General features: G+C 50.2%; 4 protein-coding genes across 8 annotated transcripts; 2 read left to right on the top strand and 2 right to left on the bottom strand.

Annotated features, from left to right (window-relative positions):
• Positions 1-448: 448 nt before the first annotated feature.
• Positions 449-4,019, top strand: LOC136461733 (receptor-like protein kinase HERK 1). Its single transcript, XM_066461038.1, has 2 exons — positions 449-964; positions 1,144-4,019. The coding sequence occupies exon 2, from the start codon at positions 1,169-1,171 to the stop codon at positions 3,815-3,817; it is 2,649 nt and encodes an 882-aa protein (XP_066317135.1). The 5' UTR covers positions 449-964; positions 1,144-1,168; the 3' UTR covers positions 3,818-4,019.
• A 155-nt stretch (positions 4,020-4,174) lies between these two features.
• LOC136461734 (serine/arginine-rich splicing factor RS2Z32-like) lies at positions 4,175-7,593 on the bottom strand. 5 transcript variants are annotated; one of them, XM_066461039.1, is made up of 9 exons: positions 7,461-7,593; positions 6,847-6,961; positions 6,618-6,727; positions 5,978-6,053; positions 5,799-5,838; positions 5,596-5,691; positions 5,287-5,483; positions 5,118-5,210; positions 4,175-4,683 (listed from the first exon to the last, which is right to left on the bottom strand). In XM_066461039.1, exons 2-9 carry the CDS (start codon positions 6,954-6,956, stop codon positions 4,338-4,340), a joined length of 1,068 nt encoding a protein of 355 aa, XP_066317136.1. In that variant the 5' UTR covers positions 6,957-6,961; positions 7,461-7,593; the 3' UTR covers positions 4,175-4,337. The 5 variants fall into 5 exon arrangements, with proteins under 5 accessions (XP_066317136.1, XP_066317138.1, XP_066317137.1 ...); XM_066461041.1 differs by having other exon boundaries at positions 4,177-4,683; positions 6,618-6,691; XM_066461040.1 differs by having other exon boundaries at positions 4,181-4,683; positions 5,118-5,207.
• An 813-nt stretch (positions 7,594-8,406) lies between these two features.
• LOC136457731 (glycine-rich protein A3-like) lies at positions 8,407-9,159 on the top strand. Its single transcript, XM_066457747.1, has 2 exons — positions 8,407-8,795; positions 8,907-9,159. Exons 1-2 carry the CDS (start codon positions 8,492-8,494, stop codon positions 9,020-9,022), a joined length of 420 nt encoding a protein of 139 aa, XP_066313844.1. The 5' UTR covers positions 8,407-8,491; the 3' UTR covers positions 9,023-9,159.
• Positions 9,160-9,951: 792 nt separating this feature from the next.
• Positions 9,952-13,102, bottom strand: LOC136457730 (protein REVEILLE 8-like). Its single transcript, XM_066457746.1, has 8 exons — positions 12,825-13,102; positions 12,640-12,697; positions 12,249-12,525; positions 12,057-12,155; positions 11,832-11,966; positions 10,547-10,668; positions 10,410-10,469; positions 9,952-10,311 (listed from the first exon to the last, which is right to left on the bottom strand). Exons 1-8 carry the CDS (start codon positions 12,977-12,979, stop codon positions 10,258-10,260), a joined length of 960 nt encoding a protein of 319 aa, XP_066313843.1. The 5' UTR covers positions 12,980-13,102; the 3' UTR covers positions 9,952-10,257.
• Positions 13,103-13,457: the final 355 nt, after the last annotated feature.

The raw sequence follows: 13,457 nt of genomic DNA, 5'->3' as shown, positions 1-13,457 counted from the left end.
TGTTTCTGCATCGAGACCAAGAGAAGGCATATGCCTGAACGACGATTAAGCTGCTGTCCTCTCTCTCTCTCTCTCTCTCTCTCTCTCTCTCTCTCTCTCTCTCTCTCTCTCTCTCTCTCCTCTCTCTCTCTCTCTCTCTCTCTCTCTATATATATAGATATATATATATATATATATATATATATATATATATATATATATATATATATATATATATATATATATATATATATATATATATATATATAGACACACACACACACACACACATTAGAGAGAGAGGGACATTCGGCTTACGCTTTGGTATGCATGCAAAAGCGCGCATGACTAGCGCGCCAACCGATCTAGTATAGTAATGGCGGATTCCAAGTCAGTCTCCGGCTGCCGTGGAAAACTGGAGACGGTGGCAGCCTCACAGGTCTTTTCTCTGACCAGTGTCGTGTTCTTCCTGTAATCCTCCAAGCCTGGTCCATCAGTAGGCCAATCATGTCTGAAAACTGAAGACTGAAGACGGAGCGGAGCTGCAACAAAGAGTTGTGTGTATATCCAGTCCAGTCAGACACGCAAGCATGGAGGACTCACTGCTGCTTGCCGTGTGACTGAACCCATTGATTGGCTTTGACAGTTGACACTGAGCTGTTCCTTTCATTCAGAGTAGGACGCGCTCGTCGTCGTGCTTGAGCCCAAGGAAAGGGGGAGTTGCCATCGCTGAGAGCTCTCTGTTTGGATCTTTGTAGTTTGGCTCGAATCTGGCAGTTCGGTATTCTGTGACTTCTGTTGTATCCTGAGTACTAGTAGCTGTTATCCAAGAGGGGCATGGAACCTTGTAACGGCTTGGCTGTGTGAGTTCTTGTCCGTGGGATTCAGATTCTTCAGAGAATCAGAGCTGATGATGTCTTGCATGCTGGCATGTGAGTAAAGCTTGCCGTGCAGCAGTACGTCCACCAGTCATAATACTCTCAAGGTACTTCTGATTCTCACCGCCAAGTTCTTGTGTTTACGCAAAAAAAAGTAGAAGATAGACAGAGAAATCTAAGTACCTGATTGTTAGCAGCCTGAATTCCGCTCTCGTTTCTCTTACCTGCGGATACAATCTAAACTGAAACTACAGACTAAAGACAATCTTTATGATTTCGTCTGTAGGTTGCCGTCGAACGTTTAATCTTCCATGGCCGCCACGGCTAAGCTCCACTTGGCTCTGAGCTTCGTGGGGATCATCTCGATCCTCTCCCGCTTCTGCACTGCGTACACTCCGGCAGACAACTACCTCATCAGCTGCGGCTCCTCGGTCAACACAAGGTTGGGCCCGAGGGTCTTCGTCGCCGACGATGACTCCACCTCCGGCTCCGTCACCCTGACGGCGCCCAAAAGCGCCGCCGTGAAAGCCTCGCCCGACACGGCGGCGTCGGGTTCCGACGAGGCCGCGCCGGCGCTGTACCAGACAGCCAGGGTGTTCACGGCGCCGTCGTCCTACTCTTTCCACATCAGCCGCCGCGGCCGTCATTTCGTCCGCCTCCGCTTCTTCCCCTTCGCGTGCCAGGGCTACGACCTCGCCGCCGCGAACTTCAAGGTGTCGACGCAGGACGTCGTCCTGATGGACGGCTTTGCACCGGAGAATAAGACGACGGACGGCACGACCTCGCCGGTGCACAGGGAGTTCCTGCTGTACGTGAAACGGGAGACGCTCGTCGTCACGTTCGTGCCGCTGGCCGGGGCCCTCGCCTTCGTCAACGCCGTCGAGGTCGTCTCGGTCCCCGACGACCTCATCGCTCGCCCGGTACAGACGTCGTCCGGCCAGCTGCTCGACCCGGCCATGACGCCGCTGCAAACCGCATACAGGGTCAACGTTGGCGGCCCCGCCGTCGCCGCCGACGGCGACACGCTAACGCGGGAATGGACCACCGACGAGCGCGTCTTGGTCGGCTCTGCCGTCACCCGGGAGGAGGCCTATAACGGGAGCCTGAACTACCTCCCCGGGGAGGCGACGCGTGACGACGCGCCGGACGTCGTGTACGCCACGGCCAGGGAGCTAACCCTGTCGAGCTGGCTGGACTCGTCGAAGCAGATGACGTGGCAGTTCGACGTGGACGCGCAGCCGTCGAGCTACCTGATCAGATTTCACTTGTGTGACATCGTGAGCAGGCCGCCTCACCTCCTCCGCGTCGACGTGTACGTGGACAGCTACACGGTGGTGGAAGATCTTGATCTCTCCACGATAGGTAATGGCACTTTGGCCTTCCCGTACTACAGGGATTTCGTCTTGGATTCCAGCAACCCATCCGGCAAGATCGCAATCTACGTTGGCTCGTCGTCGGTGATGAACATGAGTAATAGTAGTATTTTGCAAGCTCCCATCCTTAACGGGATAGAGATCATGAAGATGCACTTCAGCTCAGGTTCTGTCGTCGTCGTCGAGCCGGCGGCAGGATCAAAGACGCGGCATTTGGCCATCGTTTTGGGCTCAATCTGTGGAGCATTCGCCGTCGTGTCCGTTGCTGCTGTCCTTGTCATTTTCCTTAGGAAGAAAGAGGAGAACGTGCTGCCTACACCGTCGTCGTCCCGGAGCCAGTCGCCGACTCCATGGATGCCGCTCCTCGATCGGCTGAGCTTGCGCAGCCGACGACCGGGCGCCAGCGGAGCAGGGTCATCCAAATTCGCCGTCGACAGAGACATGCCAGGAGCGATCCCCATCGCTGCCTCTCAGGTTCCGGTCCCGAGCTACCGCTTCCCGTTCGCTGTGCTGCGAGACGCGACCAACGACTTCGACGAGGGCCTGGTCATCGGAGCCGGCGGCTTCGGCAAGGTGTACCGCGCGACGCTCCCGGACGGCACCAGTGTGGCCGTGAAGCGCGCGAGCCCGGAGTCGCGGCAGGGAGCGCGGGAGTTCCGCACGGAGATCGAGCTGCTGTCCGGCCTGCGCCACCGCCACCTCGTGTCCCTCGTCGGCTACTGCGACGAGGGCGACGAGATGATCCTGCTCTACGAGTACATGGAGCACGGCTCGCTCAGGAGCCACCTGTACGGCGGCGGCGCCGCGGGGCGGGCGGCCCTCGGCTGGGCGCAGAGGCTGGAGGCCTGCGCCGGCGCGGCGAGGGGCCTCCTCTACCTGCACACGGCCCTGCCCAAGCCGGTGATCCACCGCGACGTCAAGTCGTCCAACATCCTCCTGGACGGCGGCCTCGCCGCCAAGGTCGCCGACTTCGGCCTGTCCAGGGCCGGGCCGGAGCTCGAGGAGACGCACGTCAGCACGGCGGTGAAGGGCAGCTTCGGGTACGTGGACCCGGAGTACGTGCGCACGAGGAAGCTCACCACCAAGTCCGACGTGTACTCGCTCGGCGTGGTGCTGCTGGAGGCGCTGTGCGCGCGCCCCGTCGTGGACCCGAGGCTCCCCAAGCCGATGGTGAACCTGGTGGAGTGGGCTCTGCACTGGCAGGGCAGGGGCGAGCTGGACAAGATCGTCGACCGCAGGATCGCCGCCGAGGTGAGGCCCCAGGCGCTGAGGAAGTACGGCGAGACGGCGGCCGGGTGCCTCGCGGCGCGAGGCGAGGATAGGCCGGCGATGGAGGACGTCGTGTGGAGCCTGCAGTTCGTGATGCGGCTGCAGGACGACAACGGCCTCGAGTTCTCCGACGTCAACAGCTTGAGCCTGGTGCGCGAGCTGATGCCGCCTTTGGATTCTCGTCGGACAAGCTCGCATCAGAACGAAGCCGGCTGCGAGGAGGGAGAGGGAGAGGGTGTCACTGACGCCAACTTCACCGATGTAGATGTGTCCATGCGAGGTGTCTTCTGGCAGATGGTCAATGTGGGCGGCAGATGAAGTGCAGAGAATGTTAGACGATGCGAAAATAAGGAAATCTGATGGATTTATGGCTAGTACACCATCAGATTAGCAAACGTTCAGGCTGCAATGCATGAATAATGGAAAGGTTGAGGTTTCTACATTCCAGAAATAATCATTTTTGATAAAAAAGAATGCATGTATTGAAAAGTACTCGCCAAGAATTTAAACATCGACAGAGTAAGAAGGCAACACCACCAATGTGGCAATGTAGAGCATATCTATTCATCTAAGATATATCAGACGAAAATGTGATGATGTTATGTGCTAATAATGCAATCCCGCCCTAGTCCCACAAACCATCTTTGCACGCATAAAGATTTTTTTCATAATAGAATAATAAGAGCAAGCAAAAATGATCCATGTGCACTTTAAAGTTACAAGTAACAGATGGTATGGTTTATCCAATGCATAATAAACACAAAAAACCAGCCCTAATCATAAAGATGTTTGGGATGGTTAACAAACATAGGGGGGAAAACCCATCCCAGAAACATATTCAGGGGGATGTGTGGTGATTGCCGTTATCATTGACCCCTGGGCTAGGGCTACGACCATTGGCTGCTGGACTGATCTCACGGCGCACGCGGTCTGAGGGACTACGGCTGTCAGGTCTCCTTGGGCTCATGCTATAATCCAGGCCATTGCGTTCCCTTGGTGCAGGGCTCCTGCTACCATTAGGGCTGGGGCTGCGGTCTCTTCCCTTGGAAGGGCTCCTCCTAGGGCTGCGGCTGTCGCGAGGGCTCCTCCTTGGGCTGTGGCTGTCACGAGGGCTCCACCTTGGGCTGCGGCTGTCGCGAGGGCTCCTTTCATCACGGCTGTTCCGCCTTGGAGATCGTGAACGACTATGAAAAGGAAAGAATACAATGTTAGTGCTTGACACTACAAACTTCACAAAGATGAGCAGAGGAAGAAATAACTGAATCAGAACACAGAACTTTAATCAAATTAAAAAGCATTTTATACCGTACCAAATCAACAATCAGCTTTTTGTCATACCAAATCACTAAAAATATATTTGGAGCATTCTGAGTAGTTTAGCATATTCTATATTGTACTCGCAAGTAACCCATACAACAGCCAGAACATCACTATGGCAGCCAAGGATATGCACAACTAGAAAATAATAATGCTCTGATTCAGATAGTTATGTGTCTGAGATGTCGTATAAGCTAAAGTATCAACCATAGTACTCCATGGGACATCATCATCATGACAAATAAAATGAAAGTACTAATATAGCAACCAATTGGTTAAATCGAAATACACAGTCACATACCTATAGCTCCTACTGCGGCTCCTACTGTAACTCCTATCAAGGCTCCTTTCGCGACGAGGGGATGGGGATCTTGAGTAACTTCTTCCACGCCTACTTTGAAAAAAGAGAACTTACGTTCAGGCATAAAATGATTCTAATTGTAAAAAAGAAGAAATCTCACAGGAGGTACCTCAGATTCTTAGGGCTGTTTTGACAGTCTCTTTCTATATGGCCTCTATCTCCACAGCGGTAGCATCGGTTTTTCCAGTCACCAGCTTTGCAGTCACGAGCCCAGTGCCCATCCATACCACAGTTAAAGCAGCGGCCAGAACCAGGAGGCGGTCTACTGCCCATATATTCACGGGATCCTCCTGGGCCACGTGGAACCTAAATTGCAATGAAAATTGCATTCAGGTGGAACAAGGAATCAGATAATAATAAAAAACATAAAACAGGAAAAGGAATAAATTACATATTACAGAGGGCTGTTGTAGCTTACCCCTTTTGCAAACTCAACAATCAATCGGCTACCATTGAACTCCCTATCATCAAGGTGATACCTTGCATCATCAGCATCCCGGGGATCACTGAACTCCTGCAATACAATTCAGAAAAAGGAGGCCTCATATATGTGAAAAAAGTAAAAAGCTATTTAGTTGACAAAAATAACTCAGGAGCCTGAAGTAGAGCGAGACCACTTACAACAAACGCAAACTCATGCTTCATATCCACATAACGCACTCTGCGGAAATGGTTTCCAGAAACGCCGTCAAGAAGCAAGTAGAGAAATGAATCATCGGCCAGAAAGAACTAAACAAGTCATGACTGTGAATTTCCATTAAAACAGTTTTTTTTTTCAAAAGAATCAGCAAAGTTTCAACTTTGGGAGAACAGCCAGCAATTGCACCAAGGGCACCCTCCCACCATGGACACCGAGGTTGGGTAAGCCCCCAAAACCTTCAACAAGATCATCCAAGTTAAAACATGAAGGGCGTGTGGATCTAATTCTAATAAAAACAATGCTGAGCATGACAGTACACAGCAGCCTAAGATGCCCCAGGTAACAGAGATTCTAATGGGTTTTTTCATATATTTTCAGATCAAGGAAAGCAAAGAACAAAAGTATTTTATTTCATTTCAATCAATTGATTAGATATCAATGGACAAGCTTCCAGAAGGAAAAAAATAGAATAGCTTACGGTGATTTCCTTGTAACTGAGGTCTTATATTATGTAGGATCATGTCGAAATAGGTGTCACTTCAAGCAGGTGAGAAAGGAATGTTATGTGCTAATACCATGCAAAATATATTGTTACATCCAATTAATTAAGGGTTCAATCTCAAAGATACAACAATTTGTAAGGGGATTTCATAGTCATTCTGCTATCACCTGCAAACCAAACAGGTTTTAAACCTTCCTGCTACCTTTTCATGGAATTTGGTTATGCCATTATGGTATAAGCATACAGGCCAAATGCTATATACTATCCAATAGGTAGATCCAAAACGCTAGGGACATACAGCTTGTGGAGCGCAGAAGCTGGGCTTTTGGATCCCAAGCTGGATTCCACAATGTAGTGGAATCCACACAGGGCCTAAGTTGCATAAGTAGTTCTGTAAATTGGACGGAGCTAAAAAAAACATTGTAATACAGATCAAAAGCATCCATAACTCGTCAATTTTTTTTTTTTAAAACTTTGTTTCATGAAAAGCACACACAAGATCTCAGGTTTAGAACCAGCTTGCTGACCTCCCATATCTGCCGAAAAGGTCTTCAAGGTCCCGTGTCCTCGTACGGGAGGAGATACGACCCACATACAGCCGTGTGTTCCCACCGTAACGATCATCATAGCGGGGCATCTTGCCTGCAATACATAATCGATTATATTAGCATCTCTGCATTTGTACCCAGAATATAAAGCAAGGAAGCATCGAAACAGAGAAAAACACATGATACAAAAGGCAGCCCTAACACCCAAACATCTCACGGTGCATTCAAGTCAGTCAGGTCATTTCAATGGCGAGTAGTACTACTACTAACAGCAAAAACTCGAAACAAGTAGGCGCTACAATCGAGCAAAACTTCCATACTTGACCTAGCATTGACCTAGCAAAGATTACAGATCCATCTGCACGCAATCACATAATAAAGGACATGACATGGGTGTACATACTGACAATTTTCGCAAACAAAATATCGAAATGTACAGATTTGTAATTAGATCGGATCCAAATATAAATAGCGTGATTTATTTATTTTAGAGTATAAATAGCGTGATTTATTTTAGAGTATAAATAGCGCGATTTAGGGTTTGGGAGCTTGGTTCCGCACAGCGAGAAAGGGAGGAGAAGCAGTGGGTGTACCTGGTGGGTGGTCGTCGCCGGGCCCGAACGACTGGCGGAGGGGCTGGCGGCGGCAGCGGAGGGCGACGGCGGTCGCTCAGTCGTCGCCACGAGACACGGGGTAACGGGAGCCGGGAGGAGAAATTTTGGTGTCGGAACTCAGGCCGCGTCAGCCACAATTTTATATCCGGGCCACGGGCCACGGGGCTTGAGGGTTGGACGGCCGGGATTCGACAGGTTGGAGTCATGGACGGCCACGGTGGGCATCGGGAGGAGGCGGGACGGCGGGTAGTACTTGATTTAGGACTTTTGTATAGGTTTGGAAGGTTTGGAAGCCCATGAGGACTTGTCAACCTGAGGCCCTGTTAAAGTCCAGTTGTTAAAACAGGTCCACTTAACCCAGACTAGCTTGGAAAATACTAGAGGCCCGTTTACAATATTTTTTTATGACGATTGTACCCTCTCCGTTTTTTCACATGTGTTATCTTAAATCAAATATTTCTATCTTTATAACCATTATTTTATTAAAAAAACTCGGTTAACAGTATAATATCTATGTTTTCAAAAAAATCTTTTATAATATACAATGAACATGTTATGAAACTACATAGATTTTTTTTTGTAATTGATAACTAAATATATAAATGTTTGATTTATGACAAACTTAATGCGATATATATAAAAAAAACAGAGGCATGATAAAAACTTCAGGTATGCACGGGGATGAGACGTGCCAGGTGTGCGGTTTTGTGGCCGTGGAATGTTAGCCGTGAAATATGGCAAGCATCTCGCCGGTCCTTTGCATTTGGGCAAGAGAATTGGAATCCAATACACGGCCTTATCGATCAGCCTGATATGAAGCTCCTCGAAGAATATTGCATGATCGAGGTCGGGGGTGGTACGTGTGCGGATTCGGCACACCTCGAAAGGTGGCGGGAGGCGCTATATAAATTCGGGCACACAGCAGAGGCCAGCTGAGGGCAGGGAGCAGGAAGCAGAGCACGGGTTCGATCGAGGTATAGCGCGCGCATCCGATCCATCACGAGAGCAACATGGGCGGAGAGCACGACATGCACGGCCACAACGGCGGCGTGAAGGGCTACGTGTCCAACCTCGTCCACGGCGGCGGCGGCGGCGGCGGCGGCGGCGGCGGCCATGGGCACGGCTACGGCGGCCACGGGCAGGGCTACGGCCACGGGTACCCTCCTCCGGCCGCCGCCGGCACGTACCCTCCTCCGCACGGCGGCTACCCGCCCGCTGCCCACGGGTACCCTCCTCCGGCCGCCAACGGCGCGTACCCTCCTCCGCACGGCGGCTACCCGCCCGCTGCCTACCCCCCGCACTCGGCGCACTACGGTACGGGAGCACTACGTGTATATACGTTCTATATAAATAAATACTCCGTATATAATAAGTACAGTATTTCTGAATTCTGTGACATTTACCGTTTCTTCGGCTCATCATCAGGGCACATGGGGTCGTACCACGGCAGCCACAGCCATGGCGGCGGCCACCACGGCAGCTACGGCGGCAAGCACAAGGGCGGCATGCTCGGCGGTGGCAAATTCAGGAAGTGGAAGTGAAGCCATCCAAACAAACAACGCTCTCGCGCTACCTACATCTACGGCTCTACGTACGTATCTGCCAGCCGGCAGCCGCGTATACGTACGTATCCTGCCAGCTGTAGCTAAACATGCACTGCACACACTTCCTATAAACTAAATAAAGTGCAAGCAGGCAGGGCGCGTACGTGTGTACGTTCAACACGAGTGCTGCTGTGACCGTGTGACGTACTGTAGTCGTTATTTGTCTACGGAATAAAGTGCGACGTGTGTGTGTGTGTGTGTGTGTGTGTGTGTGTGTGTGTGTGTCAGTCCAGTAACTAAAATAATGGTCATGTTCATGTAACGTGCTCGGAGTGTAATACAGTACTATGTGTGTGTTTTATTATTATATTAAATCTCATACCTTTTTTTGAGAAACATTACATCTCATACCTTGAAATTGCTTTTTTGTTCTGAGAGGTCGTACCATGAAATTGCAAAGTGACAGAACCTGAAGTGAGTGCTTTGGAAACCAAATCGGCCCACGAGATTAGGCCCAGCATCTAATCCGAGCCAAATTTGTCCGGCCCATAATAAGGATGGGCCCAGAATACAAATCTTCGCCGAACGCGGCTTGTTTTGCGCTGACCTGAACCGGGGAATGAAGCGACAACACATGCCTTCTTCTGCTGCACCCAGCAGGCCAGGGGGACAGCACCTGAACAAGAACAAGTTACAGTACTACTCCAGCAGCAGGCATCCTGCCGCGTGCATAGTTCGTGATCGAGCGATACGGCACATGTTGAACGCGGCTGGAGGAGATCCAGTTCGCCGAACAAGTTTGGTGTGGGAAATATGCGCAAAATCCATTGCTGTTCTGGCACATGTCCAGTTCAGACGTGGATCCTTGTCGCCAAACAAATTCAGAGAACCAGACACACATCATGTATCCGACAATCCCGCAAATTTCATCTGAATCGACACCCGAGTTTTACAAAGGACGCAAGAAGAATGTGTACTACTCCAGTCCTTAACAAACGGTATACGGAACATGGTACGTAAAAAGTAAGAGCTTTTTATAGACAGCGGATTACCAAAAGAATTGTTAACATCTTCTAGCGTATGTCAGCCAGAAAACCAGGCACATCGGTGTCTGTCTAGCCATCTATTTGCGTTTCAGCCTCTCTTTCTGTCATTCCTGCAACACCTGAACGTCCATCCGTTTTGTGTTAGTTGCACCTCCCACTTCGCAGGCTGTCTCAAGGTGCTGCGCTCTACAATTGGTCAGACAGGCCTCTTGTCGGATCATACGTCGACAACAACCTTCTCTGTCGAAAACAGAGCAAACAGGGTGGAAAGAATTAGGAGGACGCAGAGCTAAAGGCAGCTTCAGTTCCAGAGAGTGAGAAAGTGCTTCTTATCTTACCACAGGCTCGAACTGAGGCGCTGACAGGTTGTTCTCGAGGTTTCTCAGCACCAGCAAGATCTGCAGGAGATGATTTCGGTTCAGCTCGACAACAGGAAAGGAAGCCGTGTGGAATCACCTAGTGCTGAGCTACTCACTGTCTTAACGGTGATGTCGTCCAGTTCCTTGAGTTTCTGCAGATGGGTTTCAACTGAGATCGGCGTGTTCGGGTCGAACATGTCGCCGACGAACCTGTACACCTGCGCAAACGGCAGATCCTCTGCAGAAGAAGATCCAGCTCACGGTTATTACGGAAGGGGTTAAGTCCAATTTACACCCTCCAACTTGCAGCAAAGTTCGGATTTCAACCTCGAACTTCAAAACCGGATAACTTTGGTCCTCCAACTCTCGAAAAAGTTCAATTTTCAGCCTTCTGGGCGGTTTTGCGGGTAAACAGTAACTTTTGATATTTTCGAGAGCGCCAAAATTTTATATTATTTTTTCGAGCATCTTAACGTCCTCAAATGAAAAAACTCAAAACTACAAAGTTGTAGATCTCATCGAGGTCTACAATTTATATATAAAAATTATCTTCATCCGACATCGTATTGAAGGGTTTTCTATTTTTTGAAATTTGAGTCTCATCACGCGATAAAATATGGTGCTGAAATTTTATATTATTTTTTCGAGCATCTTAATTTCCTTAAATGAAAAAACTCAAAACTACAAAGTTGTAGATCTCATCGAGGTATACAATTTACATATAAAAATTATCTTCATCCGACATCGTATTGAAGGGTTTTCTATTTTTTGAAATTTGAGTCTCATCACGCGACAAAATTGTTTCACGCGTGATGAGACTTAAATTTCAAAAAATAGAAAACTCTTCAATACGATGTCGGATGAAGATAATTTTTATATATAAATTGTAGACCTCGATGAGATCTACAACTTTGTAGTTTTGAGTTTTTTCATTTTAGGACAGTAAAATGCTCGAAAAAATAATATAAAATTTCAGCACCATATTTTATCGCGTGATGAGACTCAAATTTTAAAAAATAGAAAACCCTTCAATACGATGTCGGATGAAGATAATTTTTATATGTAAATTGTAGATCTCGATGAGATCTACAACTTTGTAGTTTTGAGTTTTTTCATTTGAGGACGTTAAGATGCTCGAAAAAATAATATAAAATTTCAGCGCTCCCAAAAATATCAAAAGTTACTGTTCATCCGCAAAACCGCCCAGAAGGTTGAACTTTTTCGAGAGTTGGAGGGCCAAAGTTATCCGGTTTTGAAGTTCGAGGTTGAAATTCGAACTTTGCTGCAACTTTGCTGCAAGTTCGAGGTTTTGAAGTTCGATGAGATCATGTTGTTTCACTTTCACGAGCTCAACTTCGGTTCGCGAGCGGAGTTTGGTGTTGGAAAGGAGGTTGTACGTACCGGGTGATAATGGAAGCTCGATCTGTTCATCCTGCACGACACCAATTGCTGACGCTTCACTTGCGCTGCTGCCACTGCCAGCCCAGTCTATGCTGCTGCTGCTCAGGCTCGGCGCCCCAATGAACCGGCTGCCACCTGAATGAGCACGAAGACGTTATTGTTTTCACAAGGTTTTGGCTGCAGAAGCATAGCCAGAAATCAAGAGTCGTCGTCAGACGAAATTACCGGTGAATGGCACACTCTGGCTCTGCGCGTCGGTGTTCACCAGTGATGGTGCTGCTGTCCCTGAAGCTGACGGGCCTGCCCAGTCCAAGCCTTGCATCTCTGAAAATGTTCAGAAGCAACGTGAGATTGAGAACGCCAGCAACGTGAGAACACCGTTCTGAAAAATGCAGGCTGGACAAAGAAGGCACTTGCCGCTGCTGGCTGCAGGAAGGACACCGGGGCTGTTCCAACCGATGGAACCGTGAGCGACGGCGTCGGACTCGGACAGACCTGTCATGGCGACCGGCGCGCACGTAGGTTGCCGGCCGTTAAGCAATGTCATGGCAGCCGCGGCAGCCGAGCTGCTACCGGACGCCGTGCTCTGCTGCTGCTGCATGGAGAGGTGGCGCCTCGGGTACATCGGCGGCAGCCCGACGGCCAGCCCGAGCTTCTGGACCTTGAGGAAGTACTTCTGGGCATGGCTCCGTATCTGCAGCCGCGTTGCGTTGTTCAGAGTTTAGTTCTTCAGCGAGGTACTGCATGCCCAAGTGCAAGTACGAAACACACACACGCTTCTTTCGATCAGGAAGTGAGGATTCGGTACCTGGATGGTTGTCTTGGTGCTGACATGCTCCTCGATCTTCTTCCAGTCGCGGCCAAACCTGAGGGGGAAAAAATTCACCATCAAATCCATTTCCTGCTCATACTGAAAAACGACAACAAAAATATTCAGAGATAAGCTTCCGAAACAGAAGGCTAGCTCCTGGCTGTCGGTCTGTATCAACTCACATGAGCAGCGCGTCGACGAAGCGGCCGTGCTCCTCGGTGCTCCAGCGCTCCCGGGGCTTGGTGATGGTGTAGGGCTTCCTCGCCTTCTTCCCTGGCACCTCGTTGCCCCCGCTGGTGTCCATGGACGACGACCCTCTCGAATAATCCCTCTCCATGAACCAGCAGCAGCAGATGGGAACGAATGGGATCGATCGTCATCCCCAAAAGCACGGCCAGGTATATATAATACACGCGAGCATGGCAGGGAAGAGAAGCAGGATCCATCTGGAGTTGGGACAGCTAGCTAGCTCGTGTTCAGTTCAGTCACGCGGCGGCCGGCCGAGCTGCCGGGCGGCGGCAGGTGGGTTGGGCCACGAGCGGAAATGGCCGTGCGGCGCTGCCTGTGCGGACTGCGGCTGCGGAGCCGCCCGCGCCTAAGATTTAGGCGGGGCGAGGAGATCGGCGAGCGCGTAGGGTGTAGTAGCCACGGTTGGTTGGTTGGCACTTGGCAGTCGGCAGTCGGCAGTTGCATGGAAGTGGCAAGGCTTGGCGGAGTGGCCTTTGCGCCGCTTCACGAGGCAGGCGCCGGGCTGGTGCAAGTGCGAGCGGGGGCCGCGTTGCGTCGGAGCGGGACGTGACCTCGACTCCTCGTGG

Source organism: Miscanthus floridulus, chromosome 6, assembly GCF_019320115.1.
Source record: "Miscanthus floridulus cultivar M001 chromosome 6, ASM1932011v1, whole genome shotgun sequence".
Lineage (NCBI taxonomy): Eukaryota > Viridiplantae > Streptophyta > Magnoliopsida > Poales > Poaceae > Miscanthus > Miscanthus floridulus.
The sequence above is the reverse complement of the archived record's forward strand: the minus strand, read 5'-3'. Positions and strand labels throughout refer to the sequence as shown.

Coding starts and splice junctions, on each gene's coding strand:
- LOC136461733 (XM_066461038.1), top strand. CDS start 1,169: ATGGCCGCCACGGCTAAGCTCCACTTGGCTCTGAGCTTCGTGGGGATC.
- LOC136461734 (XM_066461039.1), bottom strand. CDS start 6,956: ATGCCCCGCTATGATGATCGTTACGGTGGGAACACACGGCTGTATGTG. Junction 5,692..5,798: donor AGCATGAGTTTGCGTTTGTT/GTAAGTGGTCTC, acceptor ATTGTATTGCAG/GAGTTCAGTGATCCCCGGGA. Junction 5,484..5,595: donor TTGTTGAGTTTGCAAAAGGG/GTAAGCTACAAC, acceptor ATTGCAATTTAG/GTTCCACGTGGCCCAGGAGG.
- LOC136457731 (XM_066457747.1), top strand. CDS start 8,492: ATGGGCGGAGAGCACGACATGCACGGCCACAACGGCGGCGTGAAGGGC. Junction 8,796..8,906: donor CCCGCACTCGGCGCACTACG/GTACGGGAGCAC, acceptor GCTCATCATCAG/GGCACATGGGGTCGTACCAC.
- LOC136457730 (XM_066457746.1), bottom strand. CDS start 12,979: ATGGAGAGGGATTATTCGAGAGGGTCGTCGTCCATGGACACCAGCGGG. Junction 12,156..12,248: donor CCTTCCTGCAGCCAGCAGCG/GCAAGTGCCTTC, acceptor GAACATTTTCAG/AGATGCAAGGCTTGGACTGG. Junction 10,470..10,546: donor ACGACATCACCGTTAAGACA/GTGAGTAGCTCA, acceptor CATCTCCTGCAG/ATCTTGCTGGTGCTGAGAAA.